At 44.0% G+C, this 19,713-nt stretch overlaps 1 protein-coding gene across 4 annotated transcripts in view; it reads left to right on the top strand.

Moving 5' to 3' along the window:
• CDK8 (cyclin dependent kinase 8) overlaps window positions 1-19,713 on the top strand; it is a 52,333-nt gene that overhangs the window by 1,586 nt on the left and 31,034 nt on the right. For 3 of the 4 annotated variants that reach the window (XM_063305751.1, XM_063305750.1, XM_063305752.1), the window contains exons 2-4: window positions 9,904-9,979; window positions 18,053-18,163; window positions 19,232-19,372. In XM_063305751.1, coding sequence (XP_063161821.1) covers window positions 9,904-9,979; window positions 18,053-18,163; window positions 19,232-19,372 — 328 coding nt within the window. Of the gene's footprint in view, window positions 1-9,903; window positions 9,980-18,052; window positions 18,164-19,231; window positions 19,373-19,713 lie in introns of those variants that run through there. The other variant, XM_063305753.1, reaches the window with a different exon arrangement.

The following is a 19,713-nucleotide window of genomic DNA, read 5'->3' as shown; positions in this document are numbered from 1 at the left end:
TAACAATCAGGATATATACATTTTCTTGTGTAATGTTTTTAAAGAAAGCTTCCTGCTGAATATAGTGGCCAGCATTTTGAAAACTATTGTATCAGTTTTGGGCAAGTTGTATTTCATTTTCATGTTTTCATTTAAGATATAATATTGTGTCACTATAAAATTCCATGCTGGTTACATATAGCTTTTCATCTACCATAAAAAAGGTGTTTGTTTGTTTTAATGTGAATTGTTGCTCAGCTTTCACATGTTGAAGTTAAATATTATTTTACCAAGTGACATCGTTTTTAAAAGATCAGTGGCCTATCGTGTTTTTTTTTAATTTAATTTCTATAGCCACCCATCTCAACAAGTGACTCAACAAGTAACATGTTTTGTTAATACAATATGTGTAACTTATGGTTGGTAAAATGGTGGCAACAGGATGTTAGCTTGCAAGATAGTCTGTAATGATCCTAACTTTTATAGAAGAGCATGAGTTTACATAAAGTAAATTTGAGTTTTGGTTATATTTGTGGTTAAAAAATGCCCAAACTAACCCGTACTATCCTTACTTTAGCAGGGAAAACTATATCTGACGCAGTTGTGGCCAAGGGTAGTAATCTGATCTATACCTTCTCAGTGTTCCTTAAAAATATTATATGAAAGCCTCAATTCATCAAAACCTTTGGTCACAGAAGTCAGTATCTGTGGCCTTAGCTAGTGATAGACATGGCATATGAAAGATTGTGATTTGGAATATAATAGGAGTAAATGGTAAAGAGCCTGAATTAACGAATAAAATGAAAGAAATCAGATATGTCATGTATCTGAAACTAAGGGAAAGGGGAAGGATGTAGTTGATCTGAATGAAGAAGTTCTGATCTTATGGATTGGAATTGACAAATACATCCAGAAAAGTAAAAGTGTTGATTTAATTAGGAATGAAAGGACTAAATGTAAAAAAAAAAGACTGGGGAAGGCAATGGCAAACCACCCCAATATAGTCTGCCAAGAAAACATTGTGAAAGCGGTTTCCCCCCAAACGGTCAGACATGACTCAGTGCTTGCACAGGGGCCCTTTCACCAAATAATAATAATAATAATAATAAAGTTTTATGAGTGTGTACAAAAATAGGAATCCATAGGTTGTTAGGTTCTAGTAAATGATAATATAAGAACAAGAGGTTAACTTTTGGAGGGAAATGTGCAACATTCTGAATGAACATAATTTGGTGGAATAAAATATTCAATAGGCAACATGAATGGAGGTATGGAAGTGAGATGAAAGAATATAGAAAAAGTTATTGGGCTATTCAGAGATCCGGGAAAAGTGAAAATTGAGACTTTTTAATGAGCATCTACGTAGGAAAAGATCTGTTTTGAAGATGTAGTTTAAGCAGAAATCTGTTTATATATGTATGTTTATATATTCATATAATATATGAATATTATATATATATTCATTCCTTTACCACATACATACACAGTATGTTTGTGTGTGTGTTTGTGTGTAAAGGAATGAATATAATTTGAAAAGCGGAATTGATTATTTATGATGGATTATGGATTTATGCATTTCCTTCTCTGTCTTTGCACATTTTTATTTTATTGCAAGTTCTGACAGCATCTTATGTAGAATAGCCTATAAATATTACAAATAAATGATTATTCATGGTGGAAAGCTGAGAGAATAAGTGAAGGCTACAAGGGGGATGAGAGGTTCTGAATGTGGGATGGAGCATTGTTTGGTAGTGCCAAGAGTGGTTCTTAAGGGAAATGAACATGGAAGAAGTGGGGGTTTTTTCCTCCAAGTACAAACAGAACAATTGCAAGAAGAAAGAAGTATGAGTTCTGTATGCAAGAGTAGTAGAGGACAAATTAATCTCCCAACAGAATGAATAGTATTTGAACACAAAAGATGATGCGAAAATTGTTTGGGATAAAGTGGAAAGAATTATATTACCGACTGCCAGAAAAAAGTGTGGAGTTCTACTAATGGAAAGTATGCAAAAGGATGCTTGGTAGAAGGGAGAACTAAAAGTGATTTTCGATGAACAAATGTGGGTAAGATAAAAATTGCTGCAAAAATAATGATTAGAGGATAATGTATAATATAGACAGAAATTAGACATAGTTGCAAAGAATATGGTCAAAGAGCGCAAGAAATGGTTAAGGTTAGAAGAGGAAAAGAAAATGCTGAGCAGTGTTGATGGAAATAAACAATTGTTTTGACAAGAGAGCTAAACAAGGATCCACCATGTGAATGTATCAAATTAAAAATAAGAGATGTTTTGATTTACAGTGATACTAATGTGAGGAAATAGTGAAGGACTGTTTTAGAGATCTGAATGGAAATGATAGTGATATATCAAACATTAAATTGAAAGGAGTGCTATAAATGTTAGTGTTCAAGAAAAATGGATGACAAGTGCAGTGAGTGTTAAAAAATGGTTAGACTGAAGGTGTAAGTTGTAAACTGGATAAATATTAAAATATGGCTAAAGTTAGCTTATGATGTGGCTGTATGACTTGTTTAACATGTATAAAGATTGAATTTATGCCTGGTGATTAAAAATACTATTATTGTTCTTACATGTAAAGGTAGCAAGAATAAATATAAAGACTACAGTGAACTTTACACATTATTAAATATGCTTGAGAACCTATTTGGCTAAATTCTGCACTGGGCTAGAAACCAGGAAACATGAGTTCTAGTTCTGCCTTAGGCACAAAGCCAGCTGGGTGACCCTGGGCCAGTCATTGTTTTTCAGCCCTAGGAAGAGGGCAATGGCAAACCACTTCTGAAATCTTGACAAGAAAACTGCAGGGAGTAGTCCAGGCAGCCTCCAGGAGTCAACTCAAAGGCGCGCGCGCACACACAAAATGCTTAGGAACATTTTTGGCTGAATTTTGATTGGAAGTACGTAAGGTGACAATGAACAAAATTTGGGAAGTACTGTATAGCTTAATGCTAGGCAGGAGAAATTATTTTGGTTCTTCAGATTATTCAGAAATATGTGAATATATATTTTAAAACATACTACTGATAATTAAAACTGCCAATTTAAATATATGTATATTAATTTCTTTCCAAAACAAAGAAACTGGGGCTGATTTTTGGCTCTGAAAGGAGATCATTGCATAATTTCTGAGTGATGCATAATTTGTGAATGAGGCTTTTAGTGATTTAAATTTCCTACCACACTAGAAAGGAATCATCATAAATCTAATGATTGACTGAATTAGATAATTATCTCCACTTGCTTCAATAAAGGTTTCCATCAGTGAATTTGGTGAGAAGCAATTTTGTCAACTTCCTTTATATTATTATCTGATTGTTCCAAAAGGCGAGCCAACACTCCAATGCAACATTTCAGAAGAGGAGTTACTAAAAATCAGTTCCAGTGGTTTTGTATAATGTGTGAACCAAGCCAAAGTATTGTTTGTTTGTGACTTAATATATAATGTTAACTCAGGCAATTAGAGTTCATGAACTTGTTCAGTTTCTGGTAGATTTTTTTTTTTACCTTGGCTGTCAGTTCTGTTTTATGTTAAGTTATATTTTTAAATATTGTTAGCTGCCCAGAGTCACCATGAGATAGGGGGCCACATAATTTGAATGAATAAATAATAAATTAGGGTTTATCCAATAAACTATCATCAGACAATGTGTGAAGCGCAAGCTTTCAAGAGCCTTTGGTCAATAGGATACCAGTTAAATATAATATTTAATTCTTCTGAGTTGAGTTTCCATGATGTACATGGATGACAATACAGTAACTACAAGGAAAATAAGGCAGGTTTTTCCATTTTTCTTTTAGATCAGCTACAATTCTTTTGAAGTATGTTATTTTTTGTTGTTTTTAATGTAGGATTATCTCACTATAGCTGGATATGTGACAATCCATTCTCCCCATCCTCACGCTCTACTTTTTTCCAGACTTTTCTTATTCTATTAGCACTTTCACCAAGTGCAGTATCCTGAATTCATTTTCATTTCTTTCTTAGACTTAACAATACTATAAAGCATTTTTAAACAGGGGATTGGATCCAAAGTTGCAAGTTGCTGCAGTAAATAGGAGAAAAAAATGAGCGTATCAAATATTAACAAAATGTGAATATTTGTTTTAGATTTAGGAATGTTGACTTAAATGGATGAATTTTAAAAATAGAATTAAATGAGCAAGGTCTGTAGACTATACAAAAGCCTGCATCCAGATTAAATTTCTTCTTTAGCCAAAATAAGCAAAGGTCCCAGGATGCTGGAAGATTAATAATAAGAAAATATTTCCTTTCAGACCTACATCTAAAATTCATGACATATAAATGGAATATATTATAATGGAAGAAAAAATAACTGTTATGGATATTAGGTCTTTGCGTACAATGTTCTTAAAAGTGGACTTGCTGAGAGAGAACAGCAAAGTAAATTTTGTGCAGTTTTTAATTCTCTGCTGAGTGTTATGGAATCGAGTTAGTCTCACCCTTCTTGAGAGGTGTAATGAATACCAGGGCCATTCTAAGTTAGAGAGGAATGTTCTTTTCGTTAGAGAGTGGAGAAGTAATTTCCATGCAGGGCTACCTTTTTGGATGATATCTATATCATGGATTTGGTCTGAAGAAGGAGCACAACGCTGAGGAGAAGAACCATGTTTATTGCAACGATCTGTTGGGTGCCTGCTTTGCAAGAAAAAGGGACCCTTAACAATGGAAAAGCCAAGATTTTTATAGAAGTTGAGGGCTACAAGGCAAAAAATCCTAGGGATCTGATTGGCTGGCCAATTTGGGGAAGCTAGCCAGCTCCATGTGAGGAAGTCCAAGGAGATGGAATATTGAGGTCATCAGCCGATGGAGGGTAGAAGGGTTAGGGTTTCTTTATGTTGCCATTTTCTTGTAAAGGCTGCCCTTGGGCTGTACTATGAACTGGTGAGAAGGCTTCTATTCTTTGGTGGGGGGGGCTTTGTCTGGGGCAGGAAGGGTGAATTTGGGTCTGATATGATTAGGCAAAGAGATAAGCTGGGTTTGACCTTGGTCATATCTAAAAGACAGGAAAAGGGTACAACCTCCATTTCATTCATTATGTTTATTTTCTCCACTGCATATAGAACCAACTTTATCTTGCTTATGCTGTGCTGCCATTCTTTATGCTGTGATGAGCCAAGGAGGTATAGCTAAAGCTTGCCAGTGTCCTGGGTTGGAGACTCATAGGAATGAGCTAATGCAGGAGCGCTCTCTGGTCATTCCAGGTTACACCAAAGTATAGTATAGATTGGAGTGATAAGATAAAAGATGTTGGGATGTGCATAGTATATGACAGAGATGCTGGTTAGAGTACTCACTAATATCCTAGCAAAGCACAGTAGTAAACTGAAGCTTTATTATTGAAGACTGGCAAAGCCAAGGTTCATTGAAGCTTCACCCCTGCTAGATGCAAGTCACAATTCTGAAAATACCTATGGCTGTATCTGTAGGGTTATGCTCCCAAGGACTGGGTGATGAAAAAAACTTAGAATTATCCTCATATTGTGAGATTGAGGGGGAAGGCTTCATCTTGAAATTTGAAAAGTATAGCAGGGGTGCAGAGAGGTCTCCTAGAATTGGAGTGACCTATAATTTATTGACTGTAAGATGCTTAGTCTCTGAGCTATCAGGCAATAACCACATCACCCTTCATTCTCTGGCAGTGGATGAGGCCAGAATATCTTCCCTTTATTTCTGCAGTCTTAGTCACTTTTTATTAAGCAGTGCTCCAAATCTGGGCAATTACATTTGCTGCTATTTAATGTTTGCACCATGACTTGCATTGTTGTGTCCATCTTGCACACTTGATTTTTTTTTTACCATACAGATGGAACTTATTCATGTAAAATAGTTTTACATTGCCTGTTACACTATGCCTCTCCAGATGGCTTATATAATTTTAAATGTATTTTATACAAGTTAAAATAAAGTTTGAGATACACAAAATCACCAATTCAGGAATGGAAAGTTCCATTCCCAAGAACTCCAGAATGTTCTATTCCCCCTTTGGAATATAGCATTCCAGGGGAAATTCAGTGGTTTCTGGAAGTAAATGAATTTTTGCAGAATTTGTTGCTTCCTCGCTACTGAGATGGCCAAGCTCTTGCTTCATGACCTCATGATGTCACACAGGATTGTTGTAGCATCCAGTTGGCTGGGTTACCCAAGACCTTACTCTACCCCTTGATCTGTAAGGAGAATGCTCCTGTTCAATTATTTTGGACCTTCCTTATTTTGCCCCCACCTCTTAATTTCCAGTAATTACATTAGTTGGGGATTCAGGAAAGATGCTAGCACAAAATGACAATGTTGCAAGATCTGCTGGCGGCTTAGCTACCTGTGAGCCTGACTCAATAATTGGACCAGGGTCGTTTCGTTCTCCTGTGTACCAGAATAGGCATATTGTGGTTAAGAGGCTTTGGTCATAGCTCCAATACTTTGGAATAGACTTCCACCAGGATTACATTTTGTGACAAGCCAGGAAAAGAAAACTCTGCAGACAGAATAGTACTCAATGGACAACAGTTGTTAATTGCACAGAATGTGTTCTAAATGGCTCTCTCATTCTCTGCTGAGTGCTTAACAAAGGGGAGAGAGCTTAAGATGCATTGTTATGCAAAAGAGGATTCCCACCCATTCCAAGGAGCCTAAGACTACAGCTCCATTTAGATATGGAGAAAAGAAGTAGATTTTATTGCACATAAAATGTGCCCTTTAGTCTGCAAGTGGAACCTCAGGGTTACCTTGCAGGCTGCATTGGACATGGCAGTGGCACACTACTCTGGAACCCATTGGTGAATCTTAATGCTCCATTCATTTGGGCAGAATTTTATAGGTTGATCATCAGAATCAAAATCCTGCTTCTTGCTTACAGTCACTACATGATTACTGTAATTGTTGTAGGAGGAGAGATACTTATGTAGTCTATGGTAGCCAAAAATCCGAAGGAGTCTGATAGTAACTTTATTGAATAAAAAAATCTATATACTACTAAAATTCTCGTATCTGTTTGTTTGCAACCTTTAACTGGGCAAAATAGTGCATCATAGGCCAACAGTTTTTGAACCAAGGTACCTCAAATGGGCTAACTTACAGAATGCATCCAAAATCTGGACCCACAACTCCCATGGAATAAAACATTTTATGACATCAAAATAATCATAAAACATTTTATGACATAATACAAAATGTCATAAAACATTTCCTGTGGTCAACTCCTGATGTTTGACTGTGCTATACAGTTCAATATGAATGACATGGACCATTTTCAAGGCAGATACATCTCTGAATATATCCCTGAATTTTTAAGAACTTTTCCAGTGAAGGCAGTACATTAGAATGTTGAAGGCATTGAGGAATCTGGTAAGGAAATACCTCTGAAACTATGACCCAAAGGGTCATGGGTTGTCTATATATTAAAAGGCATAAGCTTTTAGAGCTTCAACTCATTTCATCAGATGATTACCCATGTAATACATGTAGATTTTGTGATGGCAATTCACATTATTTGTTCAGAGATCTTAATAGCTTGCTCCCAATCATCCATTTCTCTATTCCAGTGGCACAATTTAGATTGATTTCCTGCTGAACTTTTAATCCCAAATGACACAACCAAGATCATTAACCATGCATTCTGAGAGCAGCGCACATGATTTGGAGAATGGCAGGTGCAGCCTTCTCACGATACTTTGGAAGCCCTCAGAAGGTTTCTGAAGGCTTTCTGAAGTGAGAACAATGCACGTGATTTGGAGAACAGCGTGAGTGGCCTCGGAAAAAGGCCTGGCGTGGCCAGCAGCTGCCTTGTATAGGGCCAGGCCAAGCACACCTCAGCAGCAGCAAGAAGAAGACGGTGAAGGCCAGCTGGGCGTGGCAGGGGCAGCTGGGGTTTTGGGCTGGGGTGCTGGGGTGGCCACCTGCAGCACGGGACTTGAGGCGGCACTCCTTGGAACCAGGGCTGAAGTAGAGGCCCGGGAGCAGTGGCGGCCAGCTGAGACTGCTGAAGGTCCTGGGCCTCTACTTCAGCCCCAGCGCCACCACCGCTGAGGAGTGCTTGCTGTGCAGGGCAGCCAAAAGGCCAGAGATGATGGGGAGAGAGGCAGGTGGGGGGAGTTGCAGAGGAGGCAATTCCTTACCTTACTGAGGCTTGGGCTGGGAGTGACCAAGCCGGGAGCAGCTTGGATCAGGGTGGGTCCTCACCTAACAACCAGTGGGATTTGGTTAATGATGGCAATGGGGACTGCAGGGATTGCCATTGCTAAGTGATGCTGTCACATGACATCACGCTTTGCGACTGCATTGCTTAGTGATGGAAATTCCAGCCCAATTACCATTGTAACTCAAGGACTACCTGTACTTATTTCTTTAAAGAGGGTACAGCCTCACCCAGAATAGATTCCCAATCCTAGGGTACTTCCCTTTTACTACAGTTCAGTCTGAGTTTATTCAAGTACACCCATCCTTCTGCTAAAGGAAAACTTTTGTCAGTAGAATGAGGAAGGAAATTATTTTTGTCATTTTTTCCATATCTGTCAAAACATACTATGGAGGATCTCCTAATCCTCCAGCGGATTTGTGAGAAGGGCATAGATTGCTGCAGTAAAGAAAAGAAGTCACTAATAGAATATAAGTCAGATGTCTCAAAGCAGTTATCTATGGTTAAATGTTACCTAATCTTCTCTAAACATTTCTGCTTAATTTTTTTTTCTTATGGTCAGTGGCCAGAATTGTTTTTGGGATTAATTATGGGAAGATCGGAACTCTAAACTAGGTAATAGCCTTCTATTCGTCTTTCTAGTGTTTTACTATTCATTCATTCATTCGATTTCTATAGCTGCCCTTCTCAGCAAGTGTTGCTAGAAAGGATTTATTTATTCATCAGATTTTGCCACTGCCCGTCTCCCCCCTGAGGAGGGACTCTGGGCAGTGTACAATAAATGTAAAAGATTTAAAATACAATAAAATAATAAATAATAAAAGTATCAGATTTAATATTTCCAGGATCAGACTGATGCATATATATGTAGAGAAAATGTAGGAAAGGAAGAGGATTGGGCATTTTTAATATAAATTCCCCAAAATGGATGGATAATTTGCTTTAGATTGCATTCCCTGCCCTTGGTGCTGAAATGCAACAGCATTAGTTATGTCAGGTTATGTCAGGTTAAACCATTGTACCTTTTAAAAGTTGTATGCTACAGTGGAAAAGATAAATTTGCTTTGCTAGTTTTTATACCTGAGTTTTTAAAACCAGTCTTTCATCTATAATTTCGTTTTTATTTCTAAGTCATTCAATCAAAGCAGTTTTGGGAAGATCACTTGTATTCTGGAATGGGAAGATGGGTTGTATAGTCTTATGCACTCATGTTAAATATTTAAGTTTACATTTTAGCCATTCTGATGATATATTCATTTCTGGTTTATTTGGAACATAAATTGTTTTATATAAAGACATTGCATACATATATATATTTGGTAATATATTTTGTCTAGCAGGTTAGATTCCATACCTTATATTTTTATTTCTAGTTGGTGATAGCACTTTTAAAAATAATTTTACAGATGTTTATTGCATGAGATTTGTACTCAAATGTTGACTTACTCTCAACTTACACTCAAAGATTCAGTTACATTCAGCTTACATTTATGCATAGCAAATGAAATAAATGTGCTGTATAAAGGTCATGCTCTAATCCAGCCAGCTACATGGATCTTGGCTATGCATTATATGAATTATATTTTGGTTGAACCTACCTAGCATTCATCTTTTTTTCAAACATTTATTTTTTGTGTACAGTCCTAAATAGTGCTAAACATTTAATTGAGTGTGTAATCCTAGATAGGGCTTGCAAAGATTCTTTTGAATTTGTAATGTAGTTTTGTATTATTTTTTTTCCCCTATCTTAGGAAAGATGATAAAGATTATGCTTTGAAGCAAATAGAAGGTACTGGAATTTCTATGTCTGCATGCAGAGAAATAGCCGTAAGTAACTTCAGTTCAAACTAATGTTCATACTAACTTTATTTCAGTAATTTCAGTTACTGTTGATACTGTATATCTTGCACTTCAACCCATAAATGTTGTTGGCCAAGATTGGAAAAGTTTCTGTTTAAAACAGATCGTAATGCTGTTTCTGGCTGAGGAGTAGCAACAAACTATAGCAATTGGTAGATTGTCGTTAAGCCACCATGGTCGGTTTTTGTATCTAAGAGATTCTCAAAGTAAGCTTAGTAGATAAAGTGATTTTACAGTTCCGTATCGATATGGAGCCATTTAGATAAACAGATGATGAATGTTGTAACCAGCTGTGCTAGACAGGGCAAAGACAGATTAGGGATTTAGTTAATTTATGATACTTTTGCTTGAGTTAAAAGCCGTAAAACTGCCTATGTGAAAAACCTCTTCATCTACATGTTTAAGATCAAACTGTTTCTTGTAGTGTGTCATGCGCTGCCTACCTCTGAATAACATTCAGACGCTGGTTTGCAAAGCAGGTTCTGGTTTATTTCAGGTTAGGTACAACGTTGGTAGAAAAAAGCTGAGAGTGACAGGAGCGCGCCGGTGCGGGGTTTAAATACTCCGCGCCGGTCAGCGCCCCCTCGCTCACAGTCACGTCACCCCCCTTTGTCCCATGCGTTGCCCTGCCATTGGTTGAGGGTTTCCAGGATCGCCCATCCTCAGGTTTCCATTCTTCTGCTGATTGCTTTCAGCTGGGCGATCCCCGTTGTATTGTCGCTGATGGCTTGGGTGGCTCCGTGATTCGTTTAGCTATTGTTTGTTAGCCGTTAGTCGTTGTGGGTTGATGGCTGCTTAACTTGTGCCCCTTCACTTATTTCCTTGTCATTGTCATGAGTGCCATTGCGCTGATGACTTTAGCTCAACGGCACTCATGACATACTGCCCCCTTTTCGAATAGTGTTCTCCCCCGGTTTTCTTGGTTTTCCCCGTGGAGCTGTCAAAACGCCACTTTTTTTTTTTTTTTTTTTTTTTTTTTCAAAGTTCCCGCCGGAGTAGTTGTCGCCCCTCCCTTTGCTCCTCCCTCTACCACGTGCCTTCCCAGGGTGTGTCCATGGTGCGCATGCTCGGGTTCTGACCTGGCGTGCGCATGCTCCAACCACACCCTGTTTGTTTGGCTCAGTTCGGCGAGGCGAGAGGCGTGGCTGGTCGGGTGCTGCTCAGCTCCAGGTAGGGCCCTTCTTTTCTTATTTAGAGTGCGTCGCCTTTGTTGTGTCTCCTGGGCGTTGCCCCCAGGTTGCCCTGTTGACTTGCTTGCCACTCCCCCGCGGCCGGGGGGCGGGGGGAGGGTGCTGGCGATCGTTTGTCACCACCCCGTGGGCCCGGGGCGGGGGGAGTGAGTCCCGGGGGGGGGAAGGTCCACCCAAGTCGCAGGCTTGGGGGGGGCCCTTTCCCTTGGGGCACGGGAGGCGGGGGGGGGCCTGCGGGGGGGGGGTTGGATTTGCTGACCTTGGTTGCGGTTTGTCGGGGTATGCCCGGTGAAATGCTCTGGTCAGGTCAGGCGCGTTAACGTTGTGCGCCGCCACCCATTCCGGGTGGGGGAAGTGTTTCCACCTGACCAGATAGTGTAGAGTTCCTCGTTGCTTGCGGGAGTCGAGGATGTCCCTGATCTCGAAGTGGTGTTGCCCGTCGATCATTAGCGGTGCGGGCTGTGGCGTGCTTGGGTGCCATCGGGAGGTGGTTGCCGGTTTTAGGAGGCTGGTATGGAACACCGGGTGGAGTCTCCGGAGGTTGTGTGGCAGGTCCAGGCGTATTGCTACCGGGTTCACTATTTGCGTGACTCGGAACGGCCCGATGTACTTAGGCCCCAGTTTTTTCGAGGGTTGGGTTGACTTTAGGAACTTGGTGGAGAGATAGGCCATATCTCCCGCCTGGAACGGCGGTTGTTGGCGCCGGTGCTTGTCGGCCTGCTCTTTGTAAGCAGCCTGTGCCTCCTTCAGCGCCGCCGTGATTACTGGCCATGCTTCCGCGATCTTCCGTCCCCAGTCGCTGGCGTCCACCTGGGGTTCCGGGGGTTGAGGTAGCTCCGGTATGGGGACGAAGTCGCGCCCCGAGACTACTTCGAACGGGGTTTTCCCCGTGCTCGTGTGGACGGCGTTGTTGTATGCGACTTCGGCGAACGGGAGCAGTTCAGCCCAGTCGTCTTGGTGGTAGTTCGTATATGATCGTATAAATTGCTCTAAGGTGGCATTAAGAACCTCAGTGGCTCCGTCCGTCTGCGGATGCCAAGCCGTAGATAGGGCCTGTTGGGTCCCCGTCAGCTTCAGGAAGGCCCGCCAGAATTTGGAGGTGAACTGTGTGCCCCTGTCGGTCACCACACGTGCGGGACATCCGTGTAGCCTGTACACGTGGATGAGGAAGAGTTTGGCTAGTTGTTGTGAGGATGGGACCGACGTGCAGGGGATGAAGTGGGCCTGCTTTGAGAAGTAGTCCTTCACCACCCAAATGGCCGTTTTCTTCTGGCTGGGTGGGAGGTCCACTATAAAATCCATAGAGATTTCCTCCCATGGGCGGGAGGGTTCTGCCACCCGTTGCAATAGCCCCGCGGGTTTGCCTGGTGCCCGTTTGGCCCTAGCGCACGTTGGGCAGGACGCCACGTAGGTTTTTACGTCTCGCCTGAGCGCGGGCCACCAGAATTGGCGCCGTGTTAGGTGTAGGGTCTTGAGGAACCCAAAGTGTCCCGCTTGCTTGGCGTCGTGTGACCTATGCAAGATCGCCTGGCGTTGCGAGTCCGGGACGTAGATTCTGCCTTCCCCCCATGCCAGGTCTTGCGCCATCGTTACCTTGTCGGGGTTTGCCAGGAACCAGGGGTCGGTTTTGAGGGCGGCGGCGAGGTCCGTGCGCATTCCCCCTGGTAGTTGCGGTTGCCTTCTTTCCGTCGCCGGTTGCCCCGCCGTCGGCTGCGCCGTAGCGTCGAGCTGCCTCCGTGCGCCGCTTCGGGTGGTCACGGCCATTCCCAGTTGCGAGGCGGATAGGACCGTCCCAATGGTGTCTGGGGCGGGCTCTTCGTCTTGGGGCAGCCGGGAGAGGGCGTCGGCCAGGAAGTTCTTCTTGCCCGGCATGAACTTCAGCTGGAAATCAAAGCGGCTGAAGAATTGGGCCCATCGGACCTGTTTTGGGCTAAGGCGTCTAGGCGTTCGTAGGGCCTCGAGGTTCCGGTGGTCCGTCCAGACCTCGAATGGTTGGGTGGCTCCCTCGAGTAGGTGACGCCATGTCTCTAGTGCCGATTTCACCGCGAAGGCTTCTTTCTCCCAGACGTGCCATCGCCTCTCTGTCTCGGAGAACTTCCTTGACAGGTAGGCGCATGGTTTCAGGAGCCCCGTGGAGTCTTTTTGTAGCAGGATGGCTCCCAGGGAGAAGTCTGAGGCGTCGGCTTGGACCACGAACGGCCGTTCTGGGTCCGGGTGTGCGAGGATTGGCTCCGTCGTGAACAGCGCTTTCAGCTTGTCGAATGCGGTCTGGCACGCGGGAGTCCAATTCAGCACTGTGCCTGGGTTCTTGGCGCGTCGGGTGTCCCCCACCCCTTTGGTTTTGAGGAGGTCCGTTAAGGGGAGGGCTATCTCAGCGAACCCCCGGGCGAAGGACCTGTAGAAATTCGCGAATCCCAGGAAGCTCTGTAGTTGCCGTCTGTTGCGGGGCCGCTCCCAGTTTAGCACCGCTTCGACTTTTGCGGGGTCCATTTCGATGCCGTCCCCGGAGATTCGATACCCCAAATAGTCTAGGCGCTCTTTGTGAAACTCGCACTTTGTAGGCTTTGCGTAGAGCTGCGCCCTTCTGAGCTTGTCGAGGACTTGCCTGACTAAGGTTACGTGTTCCTCGTGTGTTTTTGTGTAAATGAGGACGTCGTCGATGTAGACCAGGACCCCTTTAAACAGATGTTCATGCAGTACCTCATTGATGAGCTGCATGAACACCCCAGGGGCCCCCGCGAGTCCGAAGGGCAGTACCTTGTACTGGAAGGCGCCTAGGGGGCAGTTAAACGCCGTCTTCCATTCGTCCCCCTCCCTGATTCGGATGCGATAGTACGCCTCGCGAAGGTCCAATTTGGAAAAGACTTTGCCCGTGGAGAGGTGGGCGAGCATGTCCTTTACCAGGGGTAAGGGGTATTTGTTGGACAGGGAAGCCGCGTTTAGGCCCCGGTAGTCGGTGCAGAGCCGTAGGGTCCCGTCTTTCTTCTCCCGGAATAAGACGGGGGCTCCGACCGGTGAGCATGCTGGCTCTATGAATCCCCTGTCTAGGTTTTTATCGATGAACTCCCGGAGGGTTGCCATCTCCTTCGGGGTCATCGAATAGATCTTTGGTCTAGGTAGGGGGACGTCGGGCAGTAGGTCGATCCGGCAATCCGTCTTGCGGTGGGGGGGTAGTTGGTCTGCCTCTGCCTCTCCGAAGACCTCGGAGAAGTCGGCGTATTGTTCTGGTAGGTCTGCTGTGGTGGCGGCGTTGTCTTGTGTGGTCGCCTCCGCTCGTCCTACCGTGGGGTTGCTTTTGCCAGCTGGTGCTGGTGCTCGATACTCGCCGTCGCCGAATGTGAAGGTGCGGGTCGCCCAGTTGATCCGCGGGTTGTTTTTCGCGAGCCATGGCATCCCCAGGACTGCAATGGGCCGTCCGATGGGCGTGACTACGAACGATGTGCGCTCGGTGTGAGTGCCCATTTGCAGGGTGACCGGCTCGGTTTGTAGCGTGGCTGGTTTCCCTCCCGCTGTAGAGCCGTCCAGCTGGTGGAATGCCAGCGGCGTGGGGAGGGGGAAGCAGCGGAGGTCGAGTTTGGCAACTAGGTCGGGGTGGATGAGGTTTTTTGAGCACCCCGAGTCCACTAGTGCCGCGGCCGTGGTGGCTCCGTTGCCGGCAGAGAGTTGGATTGCTGCCAATATTACGGAGCTTTTGTCGTTTCGTTGAGGTGGTCCGCGTTGCTGTCCCACCGCCTGCCTTGCCACGCGTCTCAGAGCAGGCGGGGAGCATTTCCCGCCGGCTGGTCGGGGTCGGTATTGTCCTCTTCCCCCCAGTGCGCGTCCCAGCCCTCTTCCGGTGTCGCTGTGGCCACGGTCATTCGGCGGTGAGGGGGCGGCCCCGGGTTGGGTGGTTTGGGGCTAATTTTCGGGGCGGGCTTGGGCGCGCTGGTCGGCGGTCGGTTGGCGAAGCAATCCGCCGTCTTGTGCCCTAATTTGCCACACCTCCCGCAGGGCTCCCGGTTGAACCTCTTTTTTGGGTATATGGGGCCGGCCATCCCCCCGTGTGGTGCGGGTACCTTTTTCCCGACATAGTTTGTGTCTTCCGTGGTTGTCATAAGGAAGGTGCGGTGCGCGTGTTCGGCTCTCCCCGCGAGGTGGATCCACCCGTGTAACGTTTCTGGGTCGTCGCGGTAGAGGGCCCATTGGAGAACGTCGCGGTTGAGCCCCCTTTTGAAGATTTCCAGCAGGGTGGTCTCAGACCAGTCGCAGACCTTTCCCGCGAGGGCTTTGAACTCCAGGGCGTAGTCAGGGACCGTGCGTGTGCCCTGTTTAAGTCTCTGGAGTGCGCTTTTCGCCCGTACTTTAGCTAGGGGGTCTTCGAAGTAGTTTTTCATCTCTTTGATGAAAGCAGGGAAGGTGGCGAGGGCGGGGGAGCTGGACTCGTACAGTTGGACGTACCAGTCCGCCGCCCTGTCTTGGAGTTTGATCGCCACGGCGGCGATCTTGTCGGCCTCGGAGTCATAGGAGTGTCCGTGCCTCCCCATGAACTCCCTAGCGTTGGTGATGAAAAACGAGAGTTTTGAGGGGGTCCCATCGAAGAAGATGGGGAAGTCCTTTGGGGCCCGGGCGTTTTGTGCGGCCCCGCCTCTCGCTTCCTGGGGTGTGGTGTCGGCCGCCTGTGCCGTCTGCTGGCTCTCCGCTGGCCCGTGTGGGTTCGGTGCTTCGCTCGGGGTGTGGGCTTGTGCGGGGACGTCGTTGGGTGGCGTGGGGGGCATAAGCGCCTGGAGCATGGTCCGGAGTTCCGTCAGCTGAGCCCGCATGGCCGCGAGTTCAGCTCGTGCCTCCTCGTCCACAGCCCGCGCCGCCGCTGGGGCCGGTTCCGTTGGCGCGTCCTCGGGGGTGGGTTGCCGGTGGGGTTCATCGTCCCTCCGCCGCGGGTCCGCTTCCTCCTCCGTCTGATGGGTGTCTCCGTCGTCCTCCTCCGTGTTGAGCACCGTGGGGCTGTCGCTCCACGCCCGTTGCTGGGGTGCGATGTGGGGCGCGGGGTCCTCCGCTGGTTTCGGAAGTCGTGCTGCTCCCTCCCGCGGTCGGGTTGCCTCCGTCGCCATCTCCCCTTGGGGTTGGAGCTGAGGCTCGGGTCGGGTGGGGTGGGCGTCCATGGCTCCGGGAGTCCGCGGTGCCTCTGGCCTCGGTCGGTCCTCCTCTGTCTCTTGCCGCGCGGCTCGCCCTCCTTGCCCGCGCCGTTCCGGCCTCATCTCTCTGGTCTTCTCGCCGTCTACTCCTCCCTCGGCTCGTTGTCGTCCGGTGGGGCTCGGCGAGGCTGAGTTTATGACTCTCAGCTTTATGTCATGCGCTGCCTACCTCTGAATAACATTCAGACGCTGGTTTGCAAAGCAGGTTCTGGTTTATTTCAGGTTAGGCACAACGTTGGTAGAAAAAAGCTGAGAGTGACAGGAGCGCGCCGGTGCGGGGTTTAAATACCCCGCGCCGGTCAGCGCCCCCTCGCTCACAGTCACGTCACCCCCCTTTGTCCCATGCGTTGCCCTGCCATTGGTTGAGGGTTTCCAGGATCGCCCATCCTCAGGTTTCCATTCTTCTGCTGATTGCTTTCAGCTGGGCGATCCCCGTTGTATTGTCGCTGATGGCTTGGGTGGCTCCGTGATTCGTTTAGCTATTGTTTGTTAGCCGTTAGTCGTTGTGGGTTGATGGCTGCTTAACTTGTGCCCCTTCACTTATTTCCTTGTCATTGTCATGAGTGCCATTGCGCTGATGACTTTAGCTCAACGGCACTCATGACATAGTGGAATTTTATCATTGCATCTCTGTTTTCTTAAATTTCTTTTGAGTAGTAGTTAGGTGATGTGAGCAGGATCAGGACTGTAATGGAAGGAGCATTACTCTCTCGTGCAATTTTCTGTTTGAAAATTGCCCACATTGTTTTGCCTTAGTTACAGAACAAAACAAGACCCAAGAAAAAAGGTAAACAGACAGAGCTTATCTGTGAATATGTCTTTACTACTGAACAAAGAACAAGTGGAGGGATGGGCTTTAGTATATAAATGGTATGGGGCTTTTTTGAGATTCCTGTTCAGGTCACTGCGTTGCCACGATTTGGAAATAACTGAAAAATCATCAGTATTCTCTTTACAGGGTTGCTTTTTAAAAGAGACCTTTTGAACATCTGGTACCCCTGGCCTTTCAGCTATGAAGCATCCAGTAGTGATCTTATTTTAGCTTAAAGTCGATATTTTTGTAAGCCCATTTTTATAAGGATAAATTGATTTGTCAGATGTAGAGATAAATATTGACAATTGAACAAAAGAATACTTCTAAACCATTACTTGTGATATAGAAAATAAACTACTTTACATGTCATAAACTTAGGTAAAAATGTGAAGTGGCTCAATAATTCAAGCAGCCAGTATCATTAATTAATTAATTAATTAATTAATAATATACTGAGCAATTTGTCAGATTCTTGAGAAGGTTCTGTGACTCACGCGCATAATTTTAAAAGTCATAAAAGATTCATGCAGACAAAGTATGTTCAGTTCACTTACATGCCACTTAGTTTCCTATTAAAGTTACATCATTTTTTAAATTGTGGAAGTTCCCTTCAGTTTAAATTTAAATAGTGCCATCTGCATCCTAAGGGAGGTATGTTTGACCTAGTTGTAGTCCAATTTAAAAACCTGGTAGGAATTCCTTAATTAAAAGGAATCCCACACTGCTTTTTTTTTGTCCTTTGTGGATTAAAAGCTTTTAGATTAAGCCTGAAAAACAAGCTTACTTGTTTAAAAGTTATAAAAAGAATTGTCAGTTTGTATCTTTGGTTTGTGCATTTTTCTAGTGGATGGTATTTGTTTTGCAGCTGTTGCGGGAACTCAAGCATCCAAATGTAATTTCTCTGCAAAAGGTGTTTCTGTCTCATGCTGACAGAAAAGTATGGCTTCTCTTTGACTATGCGGAACATGACCTTTGGGTAAGAAAGCTTGTTGGTTAGTCGATAAAACGGCAAGTGCAACTACGGATTAGAGCCCTGTTCCTTTGTATGTATCAGTGTTGTATGTCCTACAAAGTGGCAGAGCCGGAAACTGCAGTTGCATCCCCTGTTATGGACAGCTCTGATGAGTCTTTAAAAATACAATTCTTAAATTTCAGCATGAAACTCAATTCTCATCAGCTTTTTCCTATATTTTTCAATGACAAATACTGAGCCCTTAAATACTATAAAGGTTGGGTATAAAAATGTTGGAAAAAGTATGACTCTTAATAAATAAGTTTGGGTTGGGTCCAGTCCAATACAACTTCCCCATTATCCCAAGTGTTTTTCTGTAAGATATTTAAAAATTTCACAAGATGTTTTTCATGGACACTTCTTTTTTGGTATTTGGCAATGTGGCAGATAAGAAAATACTTTTTTTCCTCCCTAAATTAACACAAGTTGGATAAAATAAATGGGAGCTCATTTGTGGGAGGAAAGGAGGGAGATAGAATGTTTAATTTAAAATGTTTCAGACTGTTAGATTTGGTGTGAAAGGCAAAAGTGCCTCATCAGGTACATTACATGGCCAAAACAATATCCTCTGTCTTCAGATAGAGAAATGATTGTAGATTAATGAAAAAATAGATTTATGCCATTATTAAAAACCTTGAATGTAAGTCTGCTTATGAAGTAAATTCTTTTAATCTGTTTTTTTATGTAGTTCTTGTTTTCCTGTTATTTAATATAGTTATATTCATGTCTTCTAGATGTGGATGATGAAATACAAATTTAGAAACAATTCTTTGAAAGATGGTTGTTGGAAAGGTTTGTAGTTTGTAATGTACTAGAGATAAAGCAAATTTAAGATCAAAATTCAGCTATTAAGTACAATATTAAATCAAAAGGGAGAGGGTTAATGCTGATGAAGTGATATGTATAAGTCTTGTTCTAATCTCAGAAATGCTAACTCATGACAGTGGAAATAGAATACAGTGGAAATTTTGGCTGTAATGAAACATATCAAAATGTTTCCACTCATGCTTATTAATCATGTTTGTTTTTTAGCACATAATAAAATTTCACAGAGCTTCTAAGGCAAACAAGAAGCCAGTTCAGTTACCTCGGGGAATGGTGAAATCTCTATTATATCAGATCCTAGATGGGATTCATTACCTACATGCTAACTGGGTGTTACACAGGGATTTGGTAAGTAGATCTACAGTGGGGATTAGAAATAGATATAAGGCTTTTATCCAGTGATGTTGTTTTGCACAATATATTAGGTACTAAAGTATTAGTAATTTGTTTTGGAGTTTAACTTAGCAGGCAAATGTCTATTCTAATACAAGTGTTCTTATTTTGTATGTCATTTTTTGTATTATTTGGCAAAAGAAACAGCAGAACTGCTCTTGCATTCTTTATTTAAAAAAAAAAAAACTACACAAAACTTACCAGGCAAGGAGTAGGGACAACATTAAGTATAACTTGCATATTTGACTTGTCAATTACCTAAGTTACATTTCTTATTTTCTGTGAATGCTTTTAAG

Source organism: Candoia aspera, chromosome 5 (genome assembly GCF_035149785.1).
Source record: "Candoia aspera isolate rCanAsp1 chromosome 5, rCanAsp1.hap2, whole genome shotgun sequence".
NCBI lineage: Eukaryota > Metazoa > Chordata > Lepidosauria > Squamata > Boidae > Candoia > Candoia aspera.
The sequence above is the reverse complement of the archived record's forward strand: the minus strand, read 5'-3'. Positions and strand labels throughout refer to the sequence as shown.